At 48.4% G+C, this 24103-nt stretch overlaps 1 protein-coding gene across 1 annotated transcript in view; it reads left to right on the top strand.

Moving 5' to 3' along the window:
• The window catches only part of L3MBTL4 (L3MBTL histone methyl-lysine binding protein 4), a 397494-nt gene extending 374821 nt beyond the window's left edge, over window positions 1-22673 (top strand). The window contains exons 16-18 of the mRNA XM_034995942.1: window positions 8528-8697; window positions 17789-17851; window positions 20792-22673. Of these exons, the coding sequence (XP_034851833.1) occupies window positions 8528-8697; window positions 17789-17851; window positions 20792-20959 (401 nt within the window). The 3' untranslated portion in view covers window positions 20960-22673. The remainder of the gene's footprint in view (window positions 1-8527; window positions 8698-17788; window positions 17852-20791) is intronic.
• The last annotated feature ends 1430 nt before the right edge of the window (window positions 22674-24103 follow it).

Raw genomic sequence — 24103 nt, 5'->3', positions numbered from 1 at the left:
ACGAATCAAGACTGCAAATCAAACAGATAATTTCCATATAGGGTAGCAAATGGTGGGGGTCATGTGGGAGCTGCTCTGAGGAGGCAGGACACCCCCCTGTTGAGGACTGAGGACAGTGAGGAGGCCTGAGGGCCTCCATGTGGGGAACCCTGAGCATCTGGGAACTGATGGATAGACTCCTGGCATTGGAGACCTTTACAAGAGAGTTTGCTGTTCTAGGATCAAAAGGAGGAGCTAAAATCCTGCCTCGGGAATAAAAGCTGGCGGCTGAATCCCTTCACAAATGAGGGGACTGAGTCTCACTGTAGGGAGTTAGTATTATGTGCCACTTCCCCAGCTTGTGATATTATTTGCCACTTCCCCAGCTTGTGAAATCACTTGTCCCATCAGGATCAATTTGTATTTGGCTGTAAACTGGTCAGAAGGCACCTTTGTGAAGGCAGCAAGGTGAGAGAAGCCGGGCAGGCTGTGTCCCACAGGCCAGCAGGTGAGGGGGTGGGAGGAGCACTCTGAGGACCGGAGGAGATGGGGAAGCTGAAGGAGAAAGGCGCAGCGGAGGGGCCAGGGAAGAGAGAGAGCCGTGCGGGGGAGAAATGGAAGACTGCAGTGTCTAGCAGGGGGTGGATAGAGTTTGGGTGCCCATTGAGTAGGAGCTGTGAGGAGATGCTCAGTCAGTAGGGAAGAAGGCCAGCAGTGGGCTGTGGGGCTGGATGCCCGCCCGTAAGGAGTGCTGTTTCTCAGTCTTCGGAGACACGACAGTGAGGACATGCAGGAGGGGTGTCAAGGGGAAAGGCCAGTGTGGTGGCACGTGCTCAGAGGGAAGTCAGGCCTGGAAGGCCCAGGGACCATGGGCTGGGGCACTGGCTTTTTACTGAGAGAGCAAGGCTGAGGAGGGAAGGTCAGTTAGCTCCGAGCAGAGATGATGAATTATAAAGCCCAAAAGTGGGGTCTCAGAGGAGGCTGGGCTTTTCCATGACAATCAAGGACTCTCAGAAAATGGCAATAAGGAGTCTAGAAACTTCAAAGCACTGTGTCCATCCTCCCCCCTGGGACCCAGTCACCGGTGAGGAAAGAGAGCAGCTGAGTTACCACAGGCTCCTTGAGAGTTTAGTGATTTGGGGGTGTACACTTCAAGAGAAAGTGGCTCGAAATCTGAGTCGTTCCTAATCTGGTTTTGAAAGCCGCCATTTTTGCATTTGTAGTAAATGAAGACAGTTCCTACTTTCCCGATACATGCATTTCTTCATTCCGTCATTTATTCACCAACTCTGCAGACACTGAGCATTCTCTCTGTGCCAGACCAGCGTACCAGTGTGCAACTCCAGCGTACCGGCCAGTTAACTGTGGAACCAAGACTGGAGCTCAGGCAGCCGTTTCCAGCTGCACTCAACCACCCAAGAGGGCTGTCCTTAATCTCCAGTCTCCTGGCTCCCTCCACTCTCAGGGTTGTGGTGGCTGGCGGGTGGGGGTGCAGGCTGCCTGGGGCTGCATCGTCATGACAGCAACAGGGCAACACGACGGGTTGTGTTAACTCCAGTCAGCCCCCTGGCCCTCCCTGCACCCGGCACAGATCTGAGAGAAGCCACGACTCAGCACTCCTCCAGACGGCACTGCCCAGTAGAAACACAATGCTAGCTGCTTGTGAGCTAGAAGTTTTCTAGGAGCCACGTATAAAATAACAAAGAAAAGAGAAAAGTTAATTTGAATGGCATTTTATTTAACCCAGTATATCCAAAATAGCATTTCAACATGTAAATCAAGATTTAAAGATGTAAGGGAATATTTTACGTTCTTTTTTTTTTTTTTTTTTTTTGTAAAAGTCATCAAAATCTCCAACACATCGTACACTTAGAGCACATCTCAGGTTGCACTGTCCACATAGTCCAGAGCCACGTGTGGCTGCTTTGTGGCCAGTACACAGATCTAGAACAGGCAGCATTCTTCATTCAACTTCTGATCCTATTAATCAGCCCCCTGGGAAGTCCCTGACAGTCCCTGACATTTCTGTGCTTCATTTTCCACATTCATATAAAATCGATGCAGATGAAGCAGGTTTGTGAGGAGGGAAGATGAAGAACTGCAGTCATAAAGCACTCTGCAGATACCAGTGTATGGGTTCTAAATAATAAGGTTACGAAGAAACAGCGTGGTACGGCAAACAAATCACCGCGCTTGTTTTAGTAGGAGTAGAAGTTACGGGTGTGAATCAGCAGTGGGCCAAGTGCCCACTGGAAACTGAACCCCTGTCAGGTGTGTTCCTGAACACGGATTGTGTGGTTGTCTCGCTGATGCTGTTCGGTCTCCTGGGCTCCTCTTGTTCTGTTTCTTTTTGTTTGGAGGATCCTGGGGGGTAAAGAAATAGAAATGAGGAGGGACTGAGTGAGTCCAGCCTGGTCAAATCTAGAGAAGATGAGGCAGCATAGAAATGACTGCCCCAAGCCTGTAAAGAATAAAGACCTAAAACTAGGGGATCGTGAGAAGAAACAGTTGCCAAGTGCAAAGCCCATTCTGAGCATTTCCGTGCTTCTCCAGCAGAAGCCACTACTGGGGCACAGGGCTGCAAGCAGAGTAAAGCCTCAGGAAGTGCTGGGTACATGGAGGAGAGTCAGTCAGTGATTGTCACGGTATACAGTGAGCGAGAAAAAAATAATTGCATATGGGGACCCATTGACATTTTATTTTTTCATTTCCTCCTCTTTAGAGCAGAGAACACAGTAGAATTGCTACCCCTTTCATTGAAGAGAAGGTTGCTTGTGAAATGGGTCTCTGTAGTTAGTGGGATTAAAAATAACTCGAGGCCCAGCCATGCAGCCTCTGGTTACCATTTATGACTCACTTGCTTCAGTTTTGTTGTGTGCGCCTTTGTGAAGAAACAGCCATATTTTTAAAGAACATTTCCATAAAGGATTTTTTCCCTTTGTGGGAGTAGAGCAGAAGTTGGGAGAACGAGAGGGGCAGAGAAGAAATCAGGGACCTACTTTCATGTTATTTTCAGATGAATTAAAATCCTTGCATCTTGAAATCATTTATTAGACTTTGTTGAAGTCTGTGGGATGGGGAAGCAGACTGTGCTCGTCCCGTGTCCCACATCTGTCTGACATGACACCCGAGAGGCAGCCCTGGGCCACACAGCCCCCATAGCCAGGCCGTCTGGCTGTCCCCGTGGACTTGGAGAAGAGGGCCTGTGCCCAGCTAGGGTTTTCCCCTTCAGGAGCAGATGGCACTTGCCGTTGAGACTCCTTTTTTTTTTTTTTAAGATTTTATTTATTTGACAGAGAGAGACACAGCGAGAGAGGGAACACAAGCAGGGGGAGTAGGAGAGGGAGAAGCAGGCTTCCTGCAGAGCAGGGAGCCCGATGGGGGGCTCGATCCCAGGACCCTGGGATCATGACCCGAGCTGAAGGCAGATGCTTAACGACTGAGCCACCCAGGCGCCCCAAGAGACTCCTGTCTCATCAGAGAGTCCGCAGGATTCCATCATCTTATTGCCTCTGCAAGAAGGGTAATGACCTAATGACTATTTATTTCCTCCTCTCTGAGTGCTAGTGAATGGATGCAGATCCATGGCCCAGTCTCCTGGTACTCTAGTTAGGGCCTACCCTACTCTAGAGCTGGACACACAGCTGAACGTGCTGGCCGAGGGAACTTGCGAGTGCTCCAAATCTCAAAATGCCTTGGCTGCAATCAGTAAACACATCATAATATATTTTTTAAATTCATAAAACCCAAAAGAAACACCCAGTGAGAGAAAAATAGTGGCCCAAACTTGTTACAACCAAACTGTTCTAGAAACGGCAAACCACTGAGGTGACAAGTATTACATGCTCAGTGTTTTCTGGAAAGGGAAAGACCTCTTAAGTGTAGGGATAGCTTTCTTTATTGTCACTCACACGTTGGTGTTAGAGGCAAAGCCAGGATTGCACATGCATTACATTTTCTGATGCAAAAGGTACATTTTGATTAATTAAAATATTAAAACCTCTAGTAGGAGGGCTGCTTTCGCAGGCTGAATTTTCTTGGCTGACTTTTAGGGGGGTGGGTAGGAATCATTGCTGCATGAGGCAGTGTCACTGGGGAGCATCCCATATCACTCAGCTGTGTTAGGGGGACACTGGGGCTGGATGCTGGGCCTCGTGGATGAACTACATAAGTCACCCAGTTAGGAAGACCCTTTCTGTCCTGTGTTCATGGTGGGCATCCTTTTCTAATCCAGAAGCCTCTGTTTCCTCAAAGAGCCCCAAGACCAAATGACCTGATCCTTTTCATTTGAGAATAGTTTCTGAAGACTGTATATACCTTCATCACAGGCTTCTGCTTTTTAATTTGTTAGCAACCATTTAGGGAGTATCTAATATGACATGAGCTGCACTGGGGTTGGTAAAAAGTTAAAATTCGCATTTCATAAAAATGTATGCAGATTTTTAAGTGGATATTTTCAAAAATCTAATTTTATGCACAGAATTTAAAATGATGCAAATCACCCCACATTTTAAAAGTCTGTCAAGAGCCACATAATTTCCAAGCTGGCAGGCTGAATGCATTTTAGCAGTGTTACTCGGTTCCCACACATTGGCACCAGTGTGCCTGGGCAGCGGATGCCCTGGCCGGCAACGGCAGTGGCCACGGATCCCACTTTCCTTTCCTCCCACTAGGACTCTGCACGTGACTTTGGTGACCAAGACACTGTTGTTCCAGGACCACTTGGGTGTGAAAGCTGAACATGGCCCGAAGATGCTGAGTTTCAGTCTGAATTTTAGCTTTCATGGGTTTTAGGCATATCCAGCCATGCTGGCTTTGGAAATTATCTATGTCCAGACATTTGTTACTATTAGAAGTTAAAATATCTTTATATCTTATGTTAAAAAACAAAATCCAACTTTACATTTTAAAGATCTTATTGGCTTTCTTCAGTGATTCGTGAATTGAGCAGTAACCCCTCTAGCAGATAGAAAGGAGCTCCGAGGAGCTGTACAAAGTAGGAGATTTTTGCAGGCAGAAGGGGGCAGAGACAAGCAAAGAGTGGGTTGTTTTGGGTAAGGTCACCTTTGTTTGGGGGATGGCAGGGATCTCTCAGGCAGATTACCTCACAAATGCTCACCAGGAAATTCCAGACTAACTGGTAGAGATTACATTCCTGGGAGAGGTTGAAACTGTGATTAGGTTAGGTATTAAGTCTTGGTTTGCTGATATGGGGCTGAGCACAAATGACTCCATTTTGAGCTTGTCTCTTTTTTAATACTTGTAACAGTAATGTAATACCTAACATGTTGAATACTTATTATGGAGCTGTTCTAATTCTGACAACTCAGTGAGATATAAGTATTATTATTATCCCATTTAAAATACCTTGATACACAGAATTAAGTCACTCAGCAACTGTGTGGGCACCAGGATTCACAACTAGGCAACCCGATGTGGACCCCACCCTCCATGCCCCATGCCACAGTCCTCTGAGACAAGCCCATCCTAGCATTCTCTCAGTTAGACATGAATATCTCACCCCAAAATCATCAGCTTTGGAAGAAATTGCACCTGGTAAATGGTACAAAGAAGGCAAGCCAACCACCATGAAACGTTCTTTAAAATGCATACACTCTCTTTTGTTACTGCTGGAAAATTAGTCTTTGCATGGTGTTAATTTTGAAAATGCATCATCCCTCCACAGACCTCAAGGAACTTATAGTCAAACTTAGAGTAGCACTTACCCTTAATGAGTGGTTACAATATACTGGGGACCACACTATGCCCTTATGCACATTCTCCTTCCCCCCTCCCACCAGCTCTGGGTGGTACATGTTCTCAACTGCAGTCGTATCTTCGAGTTGGCAGACTGGTTATTCCAATCTCCCTGCTCTCGGACTCCCTCCCTAACGTAACTCATGTCTTTTTGAACTGGAAAACTCAACTTTCTGGCTTCCCATCTCATTTTATAAAGTTGATAATAGAATTATTCGTGCTCAGCATATAACTAGTTCTGGTAAGCATCCCCCAAAACACGGGATTGTAGGTAAACAGACGAGCCCTTATACCCATGAGAACTCAAAGCCAGTGAGGGGACTGGTGACCCAGCACGTTGGTGGTAGACCTTGCCCACCTGCCATGGGAAGACTCACTTTGTCATATAGAACCAATTCTCCATTAAGTTCTGTTCATCCTTCAAGAAATCTGGCTTTCACCTCCCTTCAAACCAGTAGTTTGATTTAATAGGAACACAGTTCACTGAATTCAAAAACCAGAGGCAGCATAAATCTTCCTGACTTCAGGTGTGCAACACAGCCCGAGCTCCCTACCTGTAGTTGTAACCTGAAGGCTGTCTTGTTAATTGAACTGACCCACAGGTCCCATCTTCCAGGGCCCGGAACCATGAGAAGCGGGGTACTGAGGAACCCCAGTGCTGTTTGGTGCTGGCAAGCACACCTTACACAAATTTCCCAGTGGACACCTTGGCACCTAAGGCAATTTGCTTCCAGAATTACAGTGTGGAGAATGTTCCTGCTGGGGAGCATAGTAGTTCTTTGACATTTTTAATGCGTTCGGCCTTTATTTGTGAATCACAGAAATCTATTCACCATCACTTCACATCTTTGTACCTCCAAAACAATAAGACTCGATAATTGTGTCCTTTTAGAGTTCTATACAGTTTGGAAATGACACATGATGGATTTACCCAGGGCATGGGTTTGAGATACAGATGTGATTTTTTTTTTTTAAGTCCACGCTATTTCAGCAAAAAGCAACCAACTGATTGATGCAGTGATTCTTTTTCAGAATAAAGCCAGGCTTTGGCTCAGGTCTTAATCCCTCTGAGCACAGAGTGTTAACTCCCTGTTGCCCAGGAGAGCCCTGGGTGACTCTGGCCTTGACCACAGACTGGCTCGGGGACGCAGAAGCCCTGGGTGTTCAGGGCTTGTTTTGTACATGCTCCTTGTCCAACCTGACACCTTCATTAAAGAACATTCACATTTGTAAACATACTGGTTTTGCCAAGAAGGTGTGAAGTTTCGCTTCCAAACCGGCAGCTGTACATACAGTTGGCTGAACTACACGGAGGGAGATAATCTATTTACATACTAAAAAGGTCAGTGTTGGGCAATCAGCATTTAGAGATGAATTTGCTGCTGCTTGTAACTGGAGCATAAGAATTTGGGAGAAGGCCGCAATTTTGTTGTCTCTTTATCTGTGCAGACAGCAAGCATCGGTAAATATGTAGGATGTCTGTGCCGAGCAGGCAGGGTGGTGATGGTTGGGCTTCTTCCTAGTTTGGAACCTCTGATTACCAGCACGCATGTGGCTGTGAGACCATGCAAAGTGCAGGTCAGCCTCACCTACTAAAAACTGTAATTAATTGGAGGTAGAAATATTTGCATAATAGCTTTTCCGACTCTGTTAGTAAAACACAGACCATCATAATAGATTTTAAATTAGGTGGCTACTCTTTCCTTGTCATTTGCAGTGGGAAAAGTAGGCTTCTACAAGGCTTATAACAATTTTTTGTGGTCTTTTCAAAGTATTTTAAATATCAACGCTTTATTTTGCTCATGTGTGTTAAAAGCCTCTTAAAAAAATGACAATACAAAGGCATGAGTTGGGTTTTCTCCGAAATCTTTGTAATGTTTTTGTTCCTTATACATTCAAGGCAAAATAATTAAGGAATTGAGTTGAGATCTCTGGCTCCATCTCAATGTTGGGATATAACATAAGAGTCAAGTCACTCTGGAAGGTGGAAAACCAGGTCTGTAAGCCTGGGGAGAAGTAAGAGGCAGGAGGGCGGTCTTACCCCTTGTGGTGATAGCAGCCTTGAGCCAGCAAGCAGCCACTGCCCTCCGTGTCTTAGAACCGGAGCGCATTCAGAGCTCCTGCTCCGAAAAGAGAGTGTCCACTTAAGAGCGCCTGTGTCGGGACAGTCGCATCTCAGCTGCAGCCTCTTCCCGCAAGTCCCGAGAGGTCATTGTGTCTCCCCGGGAGCTAGCTCAGCAGCTGCCACCCACATTCCCACGGGGACCCTGTGCTGCATTCCACGTTCAGCATCCCCCAGGGGACCTGTGAAGCCAGATGTGGGCCTGGGCTCATTGTACCTTTGGAGACACACAGAGCAGCTTCCAGGAAGAAGTCGTTCTTTGTGGGCACACACATCCCGGGTGGGTCGGTGGCCAATCCACTTAACAGCCGCGTTCTGCAAGGCTCTGTGCTTCCTCTGACCTCTGATTTGGGGAGAAAGAAGCCAGTGGCAGTGACAGCCTAGCTCTTGGTTGGCATCAAACAATGTCTGCTAGAGATTATTTGACCTCACTTCACAAACAGCCGGAGTTATCTGGGCCTTATATAACATCTGTTTCTCAGGACAGCTGCTTTGAAACAGAGCAGTGGCGACGCCTCCTGGCAATGTTGCCAAGCGACTGGAACACCAGGGGCCTCACTGAGTGTGCACCTGTTTTATTCTGGGCCCCCAGGAGGAGGGACTGACCTAGGGGGTGCTCCCTAACTCACCCCGTGCACGTGTGTTTCACTCACCCTGCCTCTCTTCCAGAATATTCTGCTGAGCAGACACAGCAGGCGCTGCACCAGTCCGTCTTCATGTCCTCCGTGTCGGCCCACCCCTTCCGGGACCTTCCCCTCGGCAGGGAGCAGCACTGCAAGCTCCTTCCAGGTGTGGCCAACATCCAGGCCAGCGAGGTGGCCCGATGGACAGTGGATGAGGTGAGCGGGGCTGCTCTGGCCCTGGAGGGACCGGGGCCCTGCTGCTGAGAATTCCTCCTAGGCACAGAATCCACAGCATCAAATTTCAGATCCACACTTAAGGGAGAAGGCGGGCCTGATTTTGAGGAAATTAGGACAGCCCAGTTGGTTTTGGCCCCCACTCCCCAGCGGTACCCCAGAGCCACCTCTGCTCTCTGTCACCATCGGCCCAGGGCCAGTTTCAGTGGAGGGGCCCAAGCCTCCAGTCCCACATCACAGATTTACTTTGGGGAAGCATGCATGTATGAGCACCGTAGACTTGCACCCTGGCAGCCCCTGCCCTAAAAGCAGCACCTCATCTGGGAAGCACCCACCCCCAGGGTGTTCTGTTCTGCAGGGTCCCAGAGGACCCATTTCTTCTCGTTACGGAGCAGCTCTGTGCTGCCATTTGTCCACTGGAAGCCACAGATGATCAGTTAACCTTAGGTTTGTTTTTAAAGTGAATTAGATCACAACAGTGCATAAGATGCTGTACACATGGGAAAACAGATCCAACTTTAATATAACCGTGCCTTATAATGTAGGTTTTTAATAAGGATCAGGTAAGTCCCATTGCTTGCTATAACGCTGTGGAAATGCTTCATATATAGAGCAGTTTTCTTTCAAGGAATACACTCTCTGACCTTTCTTTTAATAAAGGTATTATTTCCACTAGTCAGGCCTTAATTAATTTTTTTAAATGAAGGGAAACCCTGGGTCACTCTGAGGACAAGATAACAGTGGAGCTGGAGTTAAATTAGTTGCAAAAATGTTCAGTGAGCACTTCCTGCAATCAGCTTGACTTAACATTGGTTCAGGCCTTCCTTTCCAGCCCAGGATAAGGAGCAGGTGACAAAGGCCATGCAGAGGCTGGAGGTTCAGGGCAAGCCTGCTCCGTCCACCTCCTCACCAGCACCTCACAGAATCGGCCTGCAGGATTGTCCTGCCTAGCACTCCTCGTTGGAGCAGCAGGGGCTGATACCTTTCCCTCAGCACACCCCGCGGCCCCACCTCTCCTTCCACTCTTTCCAGATTATCCTAGAGTCCTGGTAACAGAGTGCTGGCTCAATATGCCAGCCGGTGATGACTAAATGTGATCCCGTTCCTTAAAGAGTACGCAGGGTCTGCCCCCTGCCCCTTGCCGATGAATTTTGACCGGTTTACAAAGCATGCAGTGGTTTCATGACCAAGCCAACTGAACTAAGACCAAGTGTGTCTATGGTCCAATCATGTATGGCTTTGGCCTTGTAACAGCACTGCCCATAATGGGGACCTCAGTGGCAATCATCCGTCCTGACTTTCAAGCCATTCACTCAAGGTTCTACCAACTTTTAAGTTAGACTGACGGTGGCTTCTCTTCCCTTGCGTCGTCACTGTCATGCTTAGAAAGATGTCTTGGAGAAGGCAGCCACCTGCGTCCTGCCCCAGCCCTGTGTGCACAGAGCAGCTGAAGATGGTAGAGACACAGAGCTCTGGGTGTGTCTCTGCCTACCTCAACACAATCCCTGGCTCCCCAGACAAAGTCCTTGGCATGCCTTAGGACCTGCATGGACAGCCACCCCTGCCTTTCCAGCCCTACCTCCCACCATGCCCCCAGTGGGCCTCCCACCCTGTGTCCCTGCATGGGCTTCTCACACTGGTGCAGCTGCTACCCCTGCTACCTGTGGCCACTCCCGGCCATCAGCACGGTGCTCCCCTCCTGCAGGAGCCTCTCCGTGCTCCCATCTCCTCAGAGACTTTTTTGTCACTGACCTGCACTCACTTGTCTGCCCCTCACCAGATGAGTAGAGACCTTATTTCATTCACTTGGCACATCTCCGGAGAACTTCTCACTACACCCGGCACTTAGCGGATAACCCAGTGATGTTTGTTGAATGAATGTTACATGACAAGGGCATCATGAGCTGCTGGATATTGAAACAAAAACGGAACACATCCAAGCAGAGAAAGGAAGGGCAGCCATTCCAGTCAAAGGGGAAAATGGAAGGTTGCCTGCAAGTGAGTATGACTTATACACAGATGGCAGATGTGCGGCACATCCTGTGCTAACATTGATTATGACAGTGAACACTATTAATATACTGGGAGTAAGGGAAGTAGTCTTTTATTTTGCCCATTTTACAGTTAGGGAAGTTGAGGCACCTAGAAACTAAGTCAGGGCCCCACAGGGCCCCACAGGCAGAGCCAGGTCCTGAGCTGACGTCTTACCCGCCAAGCACCCTGCGGACGTGGGGCACATACAGGAGTGCCCCAGGATGGGGAAGGTGCGCCGGGTGTGAGGCAGGACGCTCGCTGGCCTGCGTGCCCGTCAGTCGGCAGCATGAGCCACAGGAGGTGCTCATGCAGAAAGTCATCTGTAGAGATGGTGCTTCGGGGGCATGACATGAGAGTGGCACCCATCTGCAGGAGTACGTGTGAGAAGAGACGGAGGAGAGGGACCAACCAGGGAGCACCGCCCAGGGAACCCCACCACACTCCCGGTGTGGAATCATCCGGGTTTGCACTTGGCAGAAGAACCGCCCGAAGTCAGCAGACATTTTCAAGTTGAAAGCAAGAACACAACACAGTGAAACAGATCAGATCCTGAAGGTAAAGAAGTGAAATGAGCCAAACATGACTCCATGCGTAGTCTCAGCACCACACAGTTTAGGACCCGGGACGACAATATGCGGGCTAGAGAGTTCATCTGCAAGAATGGGAAAGTAGTGGTGCCACGAAACGAAATGAAACTTTGGGGGCAAGAATCCAATTTGGGGGCAGGTGGAGAAGATGGTGAATTTCATATGGGACATCTTAAGGGAGAAGTCCCTGTGGATGACATCACAGCAGTAGATGTACAACACCTATTCCCGGGGTGGAAATATCGCATGAGGCCTCACTAATGGATGGGGGCGCTGAGTGAGCCTTTACCAAGGACACAGTTGTCCAAGGAGAGCCGCCGAGGACGGAGGTCAGAGGGGACCACAGTCGGAGAGAGAGTCCACAACAGAGAAGTGTCAATGGGAGGCAGGTGGCGAGTATCCCGTTCAACAGGGCACACACCAGATGTATCTCAGGGCTCCTGGCTGGGGCTGCGGGACTAGGCCTCCAGGGATTTGGAAAAAATGTGGACAATATGTGTATTCCTTGTCCTTAAGAGGAGGACCAGAGCTTTTATTAATGTCTCAAGAGGACCATCGTCCAAAGAGAACAGAACCTCTGTTTTCGGAACACTAAGTAGTGAATGGGAAGTTTAGGGGACCTCTGATCTGGCGAGTCCCAAGTCTGGCACTGCAGGCAGTGAGGGCTTGGAGGGTGACGAAAGGCAGTGGTGGTCACGCCGCAAGTCTCACTGGGACAGGGACTGACTCACTGTGGGGGACACCAAGGGTGCCATCAAGGACTATTAGGAGGCCAAGGTCACAGTCCCTGAGTTCTCTGTAGTGGATACACATGGAACAGCCCTTTATTGCTGAAAGAGGCCTTAGAATTTTCTAGATTTAAAATAAAACCATCATCCCTGAGGCTGTCTTCATAAAGTGTGCCTGTCATGATGCTTCCATAACCATGACTTCCCTCAAGGATGCATTCCAGAGAAAGTTTGACTTACTCCGTCATGTTTAATATATCATAGCCTCGAAATCTCCCTAACTAGGTGCCCTTGAGGACAAGGAGCATGTCCTAAATTTCCTTCTGTATTCTCACACTCTCGTAGCACGTTTCCTGGAACCAACATAGGCCCCTCAGGAAGAATCTTGGATGGGGTGAGAGTGTGGGCTTTGTGGTGACTCTATTTGTATCTTTGAAGATAAGGCAGCCCTCAGATGGGGGTTGCTTAGGGGGCATTGCAGTGAGTACCAACAATAGAGTTTGTGACTATTGGATTTTTTAGATGCCACATTAAAAATGGGAATAGGGCAGCAAGGATTTGAAAAGGCAGTGCAGGGCAAGAGGAGACCAAGGTGGGGGGGGGTAGGGGGTGCTGTTCTTTTGTGTTTTGTTCTCATTAGGCAAAGTATTGGAGAGAGGAACCACGGGAGCCCAAGACAGGATACATTGAAAATGGACTTGTGTGTCCTTGTGTTAAGTGTCATTCAGGGAGGCTCAAGGCAGGAGTCTTGTCTGTGGCAGAAGATGAAGAGCAAGAACGTTTCCTTTTGTCTGCTATCCTGGCCTGTGAGGGAGACCTCCTCTCTGCATTCTGTTACCCGCGAAGAGAAGCCAGCCCAGGACCATTGTAACGTCGCCCAGAGCGTGGGAGCGGCCTTCTCGCTCCTTCAGCGCTCTGGCTGTTTCTATTAGCGCGGTGTTTTTCAAAGCACAGGCAGGCTGTGAAGTCAATTTCATGGTTCTAGAGAGAAAGACAAGATGAGAGGAAAGACCATAACTGTAGTAAGGGTTATTATTTTGTGAAACCTTTGTTAGAAGTCTGTGGGTATGTGCAACACTCTAGTTCCGGTCAGTGTGAAGTGTGTTTCGTACTCTGGGCCATGGAAATGGTCTATAAAGGAGTATAAGCACTTAAGAGTAGGAACTAAAATATTTTTCTGTCTCTTTCCGTATCTTGCCCAGAGCAGGTGTCTGACAGATGTGTGAGTGAATAAATGGGGAGGTGGGTTTTATGCAGCACCCTCCCGCTGGTGTGTGTGGGCACGTGGGGGCAGGTGACGTGTTGTGCGCACCTTACAGCCATGTGGCTTGTGTATGCTCAGGGCACAGAGGGGTGCTTTTACTCCTTACAGTCAAAAATGCTTTTTAAAGCAGCACATATAAATCGCCATAGCCTCAACCAAGTGCTCCCTAAACGTCCATTAACTTTAAAAGATGGCAGTCGCTTTAAAAGCAATCTTTACACAGGAGGGAGTGTTCTGAAAAATTCGGGATACTGCTAACTAAGCATAGCAGCCTTATACAAGTGGGCCCTTAAAAAAGGGCAAATAACAAATTCCACTGTTAAAAAATGAGACCCAGGCTGGAAAGACGGCCCCCAGTGGACTTGGAGCCAGTGCAATCTGACACACAGCTCCCGGCTCAGCAAGATCGAGAACACGACCGTTCCGAAAGATTTAAGGGAGCAAGCGCTCCACGGGAGGAAACAGGCCTGTTTCCTGGCTCCGAGAGGATGCCAGGAAAAGTAGGTCGCTGGGGGAGGTAGGTTGGGGAAAGTAATGGGCTCATCCGAGAGCTGGTGCAGGGTCATCTTTCTTAGTCTTCCCGAAGTGCTGTGTCATCCCCAGGATTAACCTATTCAGTGTCCTTCCAGGACAAAGCTGGGGCTTTAGCTGTGGGACACTCCGCTCCTGAGAACTTGGGGAACCCGCGCAAGGCAGCCTCCCCACAGGTGTGCGCTGGGAGCCAAGGTGGAGGTTGGCCACCCCCAGGCCCCAACAGCAGCGCCATCACCTTAGACAAGCAGACACGTCCACAGAGCCATCTTGGGTGCGGGCAAACAGACGGTACCTTCCTGGTTCAGAGTCATTCCCATTTACCACAGACTTGAAGAGGTAGACAGATTTTTAAGGGGAAACTGAGAGGGAAGCTTTCCGATAGCACTGTATGGTATGTTCAAGCTCACCACTTTCCAATTAAAATTTGTAGCAAAATGGGCTTTCTATTAATCCTCAAAATATAATTTATTCTTAGAGGGAATAAATACCAACTAATAGTACTGGATAATGACACTGAATAATGATCAAGACCTTTGGATATTTTTAAATTCTGGCCAGAAAAGTTGGCTTCAATAGATTTCATGGAACTTGTTTTTGACTTTGGAAAAGGATAGATTGAAGAGACTCAGAATCTCTTTCAGAAGAGGCAGAGGATTTCAGACCCGAGGTCCGCAATGCACGCCTTGTTGGGGGGCGGGCGCAGGGAGGGGTTCCCCGGGGCCAGCTGGGGGCCGCCGGCTCGGCCGTGATGAACTCTGACCAGTTCATCATTCCTGTTGAAGAATCCTGTCTACCTCCGACATGGACAGTGACTTCTTGGCTAATAGGAGGGGGAATGTGATTCTTTTCTGTGTGCCCAGAAAAGGACATTTTAACCCATGCAGACCATCAAAGCAACACACAACACATTTGCTGTGAATGGAAGTTCCTGTTACATGTATTTTAAAAAGACCCTCTGTCCATGGGGAGCCTGGATCCTCATTGCTGGCTTGGCTTTCCCACAGGAGCTATGATTGAGCTGTGACAAAATGTATGTCTTCTATTAATTCCTAGTCCTACTTTTTTATTTTTAATTTTCCTGCTGTGACATTCAGCCTCTTGCCCTGTGAAAGAGCCATCTCAGGAAAACGTGCCTTTAGAGCAGCTTTGAACCAGGAAGATGTGGGCAACATCTGGACACATTTTTGGTTGCCACAACGTGGCGGTGGGGGTGCAAATGACACGTGGCGGATGGAGGCCAGTGTCGCTGCTAAACAGCCCGCAACAGACAAGGTGGCCCCGCGGCAAAGAATGCTCAGTCCCCCTAGTCAGTAGTGCTGGCGGGGACACACCTGCCCTCCAGCAGTTTTCCTGGACTCTGCTTTGATTCCTTTTGTCGCACCCTGAGCCTGCGGGCAGATCTCAGGATTTGACCTTGCAGCGCCTCCTGCCTCCAGCTCCGTGCTCTGCCCCGTGCAGAGTGTCCAAGCCCTCGGGGGCCCCCACCGGACAGCTGCAGGTGTCTCCCAATGACGTCCTGCCCAGTCCCCCCAACGCTGCTAGATCAGCTCTCGAGTTTCCTCTTGCGCCGGGGTCCTCAGCCCTACCTGCCCATGAGAATCACCTGGGGAATCTAAAAATGAATGCCAAACACTTGGGCCAGATCCAGCTTGATGACTTTGGAGTCTCTGTGGCCTGAGCCTCACCATCATTCCTGTGTAAAGCTGTCCAGGGGATTCCAAGGTGTGGCCAAGAGAGAGAGCCGCCACTCCGGGGCTCCTTGCACCCACACCGGGGACATGGCACTGCCGCCCCCTCACCCCTGCCTTTTCCTGCAGCTCCCCTTCTGCTCTGCAGTTCTAGCCAAACCGGACTCCTCCCTGCTGATGCCATGTGTGCGGTGCATCCTGCTGGCGGCCTTGCCTCTGACGCTCTGTGCTGAGAAGGTCTTCTCCACTCGCCCCCCAGCACTGCCTGTCTCAGCCTCCACCTCCCTTGCGATGCCTTTCCCGGGTTCCCGTCTGAGATGCCATCTGTCCGTGCTAGAAGCCCACAGCCTTTCCACCTCTCTTCTAGAACCTCTCGAACTTAGCACATTTGAGCATGTACCAGAGTGATAAGTAAGCCATCCTTACTCGCCATTTTCCCGTTATCCTCTGCTCAAACCATAAACACGGTGGAAGTTCCCACTTGGCTTGCTCACGCTCCCGCCTCCCAGCGCCCAGCAGGAGCCTCACGTGTAGCTGGGGTCGGACGTACCTGGCCGGAGGGCAGCCTCGAGAACAAGGGGACTACACCCCCCTCCCAGTGTCCCAGGCCCTAGAAACTCTGAGAGTCACTCTCTGTGACCCTGCTGTCACTCGCCCCAGTTACGTGTCCCTGCAACTCGACCAGCAGCATCTCCATGCTTTCCTCAGCTCTGTGCTTTTCAGCCACCGAAGAAGAGTGAATCATATTAACTCAACCAACAGAGCACCGGGCGCTCGGGCGAAGCAGCTCAGAACACTAAAGCCTCCCAGGTGCATCTAGGGCTCGAGGATGCCGTTGTGTGGCAGCATGATGACTGGTTTGGGAAGATTTTTTTTTTAATTCTCACCATCCCGCACTTTGGAAGGATGACTGTAGATGACTCATGATAAAATATACTTGTGGCATCTAAGGTGAGTAAAGCAGACACCAACATGTTGATGGCCCCTAAAAAGATGTTCTGAAATCTTCGTATTAAATACAGCTGTGAGTCAAGGGTGTGCGTACAGGTGTCAGGACCTGGGTCCGCCCTGTGGGTGTTGGTCCCTGGCTGCTCCGTAAGCTGGAGATCAGCCAAGGCCACAATGCTCTCTTCTGCCAAGTGTGGGGAGGGTCAGTGTCCACTGTCCTCTCCCTGCAGGGAGCTGGGGATTCCCAGGGCTCTTGGATTGTGGAACATGTTGATACAAGGCCCTGAGCTCCCTGCCTTCCCGTGGGCCTTTTCCATTAGAGGAGAGAGAAGGCTCATGTGCACCCAATTCGGTAGGCACAAGTCACAGAGAGCCAGAAATTAAAAGCTAAGACAATAGCTCTTACAAACATCATCTCCCAGGTTTTGTTACTGTTGCCTCCTGGCGTGCCTTTCATCCTGCACTGCAGACCTTGCCAGAAGGAACCAGAGTCCACTTGTCATTTTGGTCGTTGAGAGTCTACACATTATGATGTTTGTTCACTTAGTTCCCTAAAAGCGTCCGTTGGGAACACTCATAGCTTCCTGCGCATCCAGCCAGGTCATTGTCTGGTCTCTCGAATTAAAAGGAACTTGGGGCGTGTGGGGGGCGGGGGAGAGTGGGAAATGAGGTTGAAGAAGGTGATTCTCCAGAACTCCACGTTTGGAGTCTGAAAACCTGAGTTCCAAAACCATCCCTGGCACTTCTCAGCCATGCGTGACCTTTGGAAGGTCGTTAAACCTCCTGGGGCTTCAGCTTCACTGTCACTGATGAGGGAATTCAGCCGGCAGAGGTTCCTGGAGTCCCTGTTGCTGGCTGGGTACAGGTGAGACTCAGACGGGGGCCTTGGGGCTGCTGAAGGGGCCTGGTGGACAGTCCTTCTCTCTGACAGTCCCTGTAGAGACTGCTACACACGGGCCACTCCCTCCTGCCTTCCCTGACTCCACAGGGTGGACAGGAGGATCAGACGAGAGAAGATTCCAGAATACCAGCACTGCACACATGGACGCTGTCATTGCCATCGTAACGGTAACCCCGTGTAGGTCAGCCTGGCAATAAGAGGCCAGAAGAAGGACTGGGGGCTGGTCTAATTTCTGAGCTGGCACATGCTAATGTGCCTTGACAGTTACTGTTTCAATCCCAAGTGTTTGAGGAATTTGAAGTAAATTTTACTCTAATGTTGAATTACTACAACCCAAGAAATTATTTCAGGTGCGTGTTATAAATCAGGCTTTTCATCTTACACTGTAGGTGGCTGAATTTGTACAGTCCCTTCTGGGCTGCGAAGAGCATGCCAAGTGCTTCAAGAAAGAGGTAAGAAATGCAAAAACTGTATTTCCATGCTTCTGGCCCCCAAAGTGCTTTGTTTTCATTTACTTAAGTGTAACTCAGAGCAGCTGGGTGGAAAGGAGAGAGGGGTCAGTGTGGGACAGAGCCCAGCAGTGCAGTCGGGCACATCAGGGTCAGCCCCTGTCTTTGTCTTGCTTATGCTTAGCTGTGCTTTGTCACAATGCTGTGGTGCTTGGCCCATGGGGCCTACTCAAGAAATAGACTAGTCGGTGGAAGAATGAATGAACATGTCAGTTAATTCTTATGGGTGCCATGTAGGCTCTGCTGTGATGACTTAGGCTTCACTGGGGGCAGGAGGGGTCCTGCGAGGAGCCTGCTCCCAGGGAGGAGAGGGGATCTGTCTACCCCACAGTGACCTGGGACCATCCTGTGTATCCCTGCACTGTACCTGCTTCAAGAGGAATGCCGAGAAGCCAGAAAGTCCTTCTATGGGGCTTCGTGTCCTACTCCCTGTTGGTTGGGAATGTTCCAAACTGCTCAATATTTGTCTTGGAATTAGTAGCCATAGCTCTAGGAGCCACAGAAGAGACTGGATCAGCTATAGAATAATAGTGAAGATATGGTGGTTATTGCTTATCATGGGCTTGCCATGTGCCAGGCCCTGTGTTAAGCACTTTACAATTGTAGGCATAGCAGGAAAAGGGCAGTCAGATTCCAGCCCCTATCCGTGTGACTCCAGAGCCATCATCATTTCTCTAGAAGTCTGCAGGAAAACTACACTCTTAGAGACTCCAGCATATAGTACACACTCTCCCTCTCTAAGAGGTCATGGTTCAGGGAAAATACTCTTGGAGTTTGGGGTCCTGGGCCCCCTCAGAGCCCAGCAAGTCCTGCATCTCCAGGGAACTCAGCACAGGGTCAGTCGGGTCGTAGTCTGGGCAGCTGCCCATGGAAGCATGACGTTCACCTGCTCTCGCTGAGCCCGGCACGGCTCGGGTGTAGTTGGCCTGGCCTCACACATACAGGCCGTGCTCTGTATCAAGCAGCACCCAAGACCCACCTTGTCCACAGGTGTCTTTGCAGGTCAGGATTCTCCAGCTTGGCTTTTAATGACCAGCGGTCCCCCAGTGGGCAGATCACTTAACCTGTCTCATCCCTTCTCGGTGCAAGGGGCCTTTAAAGCTCAGGGTTCCTGTGTTTCAGTGCCTAGGAAAGTTCTGCGGGTATTCTGTTCTCTAAATGGACGATTCTTCAACAGACACTATCACAAATGCACAGGAAGCTTTTTACGACTTTCTTAAAACTTTAAACTTTAACTTCCCACTTTAATTTAAAACGTAAATTTCAAAACTTGGGTCCGTGGGGGGATCCTTACTTCCTCAGTGAGTCATTGACATGAAGGGTTTGTATCATTAATTGAAAAAAGTTAGAACCACGGTGCTAGATTCAGGGAAGGGGGTTACCATAGAAAACCCTTTCATTCTGTCTTCTTGGTTATAGAGCCAGCAAGCTTTCCGAGCCAGTCTGTTGTTTTTTTTAATTTTATTATGTTATGTTAGTCACCATACATCATTGGTTTTTGATGTGGTGATCCACGATCCATTGTTTTCATATAACACCCAGTGCTCCGTGCAGTTCGTGCCCTCCTTAATACCCATCACCGGGCTAACCAATCCCCCCTCCCCCCTCCCCTCTAAAACCCTGTGTGTTTCTCAGAGTCCATAGTCTCTCATGGTTCATCTCTCCCTCCAATTCCCCACCCCCCCCACTCATTTTTCCCTTCCTTCTCCTAATGTCCTCCATGTTATTCCTTATGGTCCACAAATAAGAGAAACCATATGATAATTGGAGCCAGTCTGTTTAAATAGGGGATGCGGGTATAGGACACGCCCACAGTCCCTGGGACTCAAACGGAGAGCAGACTGGGGATTTTAGACAGTGTGGAAAAGGCCTGCGTGGTGGTCACTCAGCATCCTGTGAGTCTCAGGAAAGCTATTACATGTCAGACCGCTATGTTTTAAAAGTTAATAAATAAGGGACGCCTGGGTGGCTCAGTCAGTTAAGCAACCGATTCCTGATTTCTGCCCAGATCATGATCTCAGAGTCATGAGATCCAGCCCCACGTGGGGCTCTGTGCTCAGCAGGGAGTCTTTCTCCCTCCCCCGCACCGCTCGCATGTTCTCTCCAAAATAAATAAATAAATATTTTTAAAAGTTAATAAAACATTTATTTTGTATGTATTTCTGCTTATAAAGGCATTTATTATAAAAAAAATTTAATGCAGGTCAGTTAAAAGGAGAAAATAAAAATCAAACCACTACTCCACCAGCCAAATTTGACTTCACTTAACATTTGGTATAAAGACTTCAAATATTTTCATCATGTATATGTATATATGTGGTCATGCACGTTTAATTTTACAGAATAAAACTGAGATCTTTCTATATCATCATGTCATGGTTTGTTGCTTAACAATTCATGAAAAATTTGCCAAATCATTAAGTGTTTCATTGAGATGTGAATTTTGGTGACTGCCTCGTACCCCAACCTAGACGATATCATAATTGATTTACTTCTGCTATTTTTGAAATGCTGACTGTTTTCAGTATTTCACTATTTCAAATAACACTAGAGTGGACGCATGCACCTTGTTCTCTTGGGAAAAATTCCTGGAGATTTACTTGGTGGATGCAAGTAGGTTTTTTTTAAGGCTCGTGATACAAATTCAGGCCAAGATTTTTTAAACTGTGAACAATAGAAATTTTGCCTGTATATTGAGTTCATATTTAACCGGGTCCTGGGTGACAATACAGAGGGGGGGCCACGGCAGGGCCAGGTGGGAGAGGGTGCCGTGTCTCTCTGTTGTTCGAGGGTTCTGCAGGCAGGTTCACATGGCTCGGCGTCCCACAGCTTGGCCCCCAGAAGTTGCCAAAGGGTAAACAGTGTGTGTTTATTTACTTGCAGCAAATTGATGGCAAAGCCTTCCTGCTTCTGACTCAGACGGACATCGTCAAGGTGATGAAGATCAAACTGGGTCCAGCACTGAAGATCTATAATTCTATCCTCATGTTCAGGAATTCCCAGGACCTCACTGAAGAAGATTCTCTCTCAGGCCAAGAAGCCAGAGGATAAACGCACCACCTGAACGGCCACGGCACCAGGACCTTGTTCTTTCAGCAATAAAACTGGCCCACATTAGTTTGATTTGAATGTCCCCATGGTCATATCCATATTTAATTTGGACTTTGAAAGCAGCTGTGGTTTCGATGTGTAGAGGGTATCGATGACTGATCCAGGGCCAAGGATGCAGGCCCGTGTATGCTTTGGGGACATCTTGATCTTCGGCAGGGTCCTTCCAGCTCTGATGTGTTGCAACAAACAGACCAAAGAAGCCCACACATACACTTTCAGTTCTTCTCCTTCACCATTAACCAGTTTTCAAGCATAAAACTCTCAAGCGGTAAAATATTAGAAAAACAGCATTCACAAATACATTGTTAATGTTTTCACCAGAACATCTGAGCTTGGCTCAGATTTGCCATCTGGGCACAGTGAGTCTAAGAGATAGAGGCCTGGTGCTTTAGAAAGACTTCATGTGGGATTTTTGTGTACTTTACTCAGGAAAGTGTGAATCTTTTAAAAAATAATAATAATAAGCACATGTTTTCACGATTCATTAATTCTTTTTGTTCCATTAAGCGTTTCTTGTTTGTCCTCCCAATGGCTCCTGGAACTTGCCCAGGAGCACCCGGGAACAGTCAGCCTGGTCATGTAGCAGAAGCTGGCCAGACCCTCCCAAGGACCCCCACCCCCAGGCAGTGCCCAGTGGCCATCTGCAGGAGCACGGGGGACCCTGTCCTGCCACTGACGTGGGCTGGAGGGCCAGCCACCCACCTGCACCGAACCCCTCCCGGCTTCCGCTCAGAGGCGGCCTCAGGAGAAGTAACTGGCCCTGCGCTCCCTCTGAGCAGGTGTAATAAGGAGCCGTGTTACATCTTCATAGAGACACACCATTAAAAGGGAAGATCTCTAAAGTAGGGAGCTTGGTGGCTATGATTTGTTCGAACAATTCTGATTTCTTGTCAGAATCTTCAGTGTTTCATGTAAGTGACTGTATCTGACACTTAAGAGGAGTCAGTCCCCTCTTTTATACCCACAGCCAGAGCTAAACAGGCCCCCAGGGAAGTGGAGATCCCTTGTTTTCAGAGGGGGCCATGGGGGGAGAAAAGAAACAGACCTCACCCATTTGCTTCATTAAGAATCTTATGGTTGAAGAAAGTTGGTTGAGCTTGGAGAGATTCTCAAGCTGTAGGTCATTGAAGAAAAACAATTCTTCTCTAAGAGGTGTGTGCATATTTCATTTTTTTAAGATCCTCACCTAAATGGAATTTTAATATATTATTGGTTCATGTAAATTTTTGTTTTCTGTGGTTTTGTTTGCTGTTTTCTGGTTTGGTTTTGTTTTGTTTTTAGACTGCCATATACAATTAAATTCCTGCTTCTGCTGTGTTAAAATTTTAATATATTTTAAATGATAATAAACAGATAAAATAAAACCCCCACCTCCATGCCTTAATGAATATGTTGTAATAACCTGTTCCCACAGCACAACCTGAAGGCTTTTTTCTCAGCCATGGAAGAACGAAGCACGGCGTGCATTGGCCAGCAAAGAAGGCAGCCTTCTTTGAGTACTTGGGATATGTTTCCTTAGGGAAGCAGATCTAGCTGTTAATAATTTCAGAAGTTAGGGGCATCTGGGGCTGTTAATAATTTCAGAAATGAGGAGCATCTGGGTGGCTCAGTTGGTTAAAGGGAACACGACTCTTGATCTCAGCTCAGGTCTTGATGGCAGGGTCGTGAGTTTCAGCCCCGTGTTAGGCTCCATGCTGGATGCGGACCTACTTTAAAAAAAATTCTCAAGGGGCGCCTGGGTGGCTCAGTCGTTAAGCGTCTGCCTTCAGCTTAGGTCATGATCCCAGGGTCCTGGGATCGAGCCCCGCGTAAGGCTCCCTGCTCAGCAGGGAGTCTGCTTCTCCCTCTCCCATTCCCCCTGCTTGTATTTCCTCTCTTGCTGTGTCTCTCTCTGTCAAATAAATAAATAAAATCTTTAAAAAAAAAAAAATTCTCAAGTTTTTTTAAAGTAGGTCCGCATCCAGCATGGAGCCTAAATTCTAGGATTTGTTATTATTGAAGCTCCAGTAAGACAAAGTGATAGGACTTTATATTTTTAATCAGGTAAATAGATATCAGTGTCAATGTATAGGGATTTTTTCTTAAAACTTGTTCATGTATTATTTTGATCCATTTTTCTGTGGCATTTGGTGCAAAAAACCTTTTGAATTTATCTTGAAAAAAATTAAAAAAATAAAATTTAAATAACTTGAGAAATTAAAATGGAGATTATTAAATTAAAAAGAACCTCACAATTGCTCATTATACAGGCTCTATGGAAGACCTGAGATGCATGTTTCATATATTTAGTACTTGTCATTTCAACAGAAGGGTCTAGAACAAAACAACACCACCAGGATAAATTAGGGTTGAACTGCCATGTTCCTAGAAGACAGTGTGATCAGATAGAGCTTGATCCAGGTTTCTAGCCACCTGCTGGACACCCCTACTTGTCACCCAATACCTTCACCTTGTCACACTAGAAAGGCAACTCAGATGGCCCCATCCTCATAAATTTACCCAAGTAACAGTACCATCATCAGAGTAGCTACCCAACTCAGGAAACCGAAACATCTGACTGTCCATTTCCGTGTTCTAGATTCTCCACCAGCACGAACTTGCTGAAGGTGGAGACCAGTGGGGTGCAGGTCAGCTCCTGAGGGGTCCCTGCTGGCCCCACATGCTGCCAGCTTTCACGCCTCACCCCACCTTCCTCCTTGGTCACAGCGCTTCCCTCGTGCTCCCCTCCTGTGCTGGAACTACACCAAGCTCCTTTCTTCCTCCAAACTCACCCTCTTAGTGGGCCTCTTACCTGGGCGTACACTGATTCCTCTGCCTGAGGTGTTCTCTCCCCCTCCCCCCTGCCTGGGAAGACCCTGATGCAGCCTCCCTCCCCACCATATGGCTCCGCACTCGCCCTCCTTACCACGTGCTTCCCCGACCCCAAGTCTAGCTGGGCTGTGGGGACAAGAGACGGTGGCAGGCTTGCTCTTCACTTCCTCCCAGCACTTGATGTACCTGGCATTTAATCCACGCAGAGTAAGGGTTCCTTGCATCCGTGAATGAGACAAGCCCATCAAACTCAACTTCAGATCCCAGCTCTGT

Source organism: Mirounga leonina, unplaced genomic scaffold (genome assembly GCF_011800145.1).
Source record: "Mirounga leonina isolate KUSES-001 unplaced genomic scaffold, KU_Mleo_1.0 Mir_93, whole genome shotgun sequence".
In the NCBI taxonomy this organism is placed as follows: Eukaryota; Metazoa; Chordata; class Mammalia; order Carnivora; family Phocidae; genus Mirounga; species Mirounga leonina.
The sequence above is the reverse complement of the archived record's forward strand: the minus strand, read 5'-3'. Positions and strand labels throughout refer to the sequence as shown.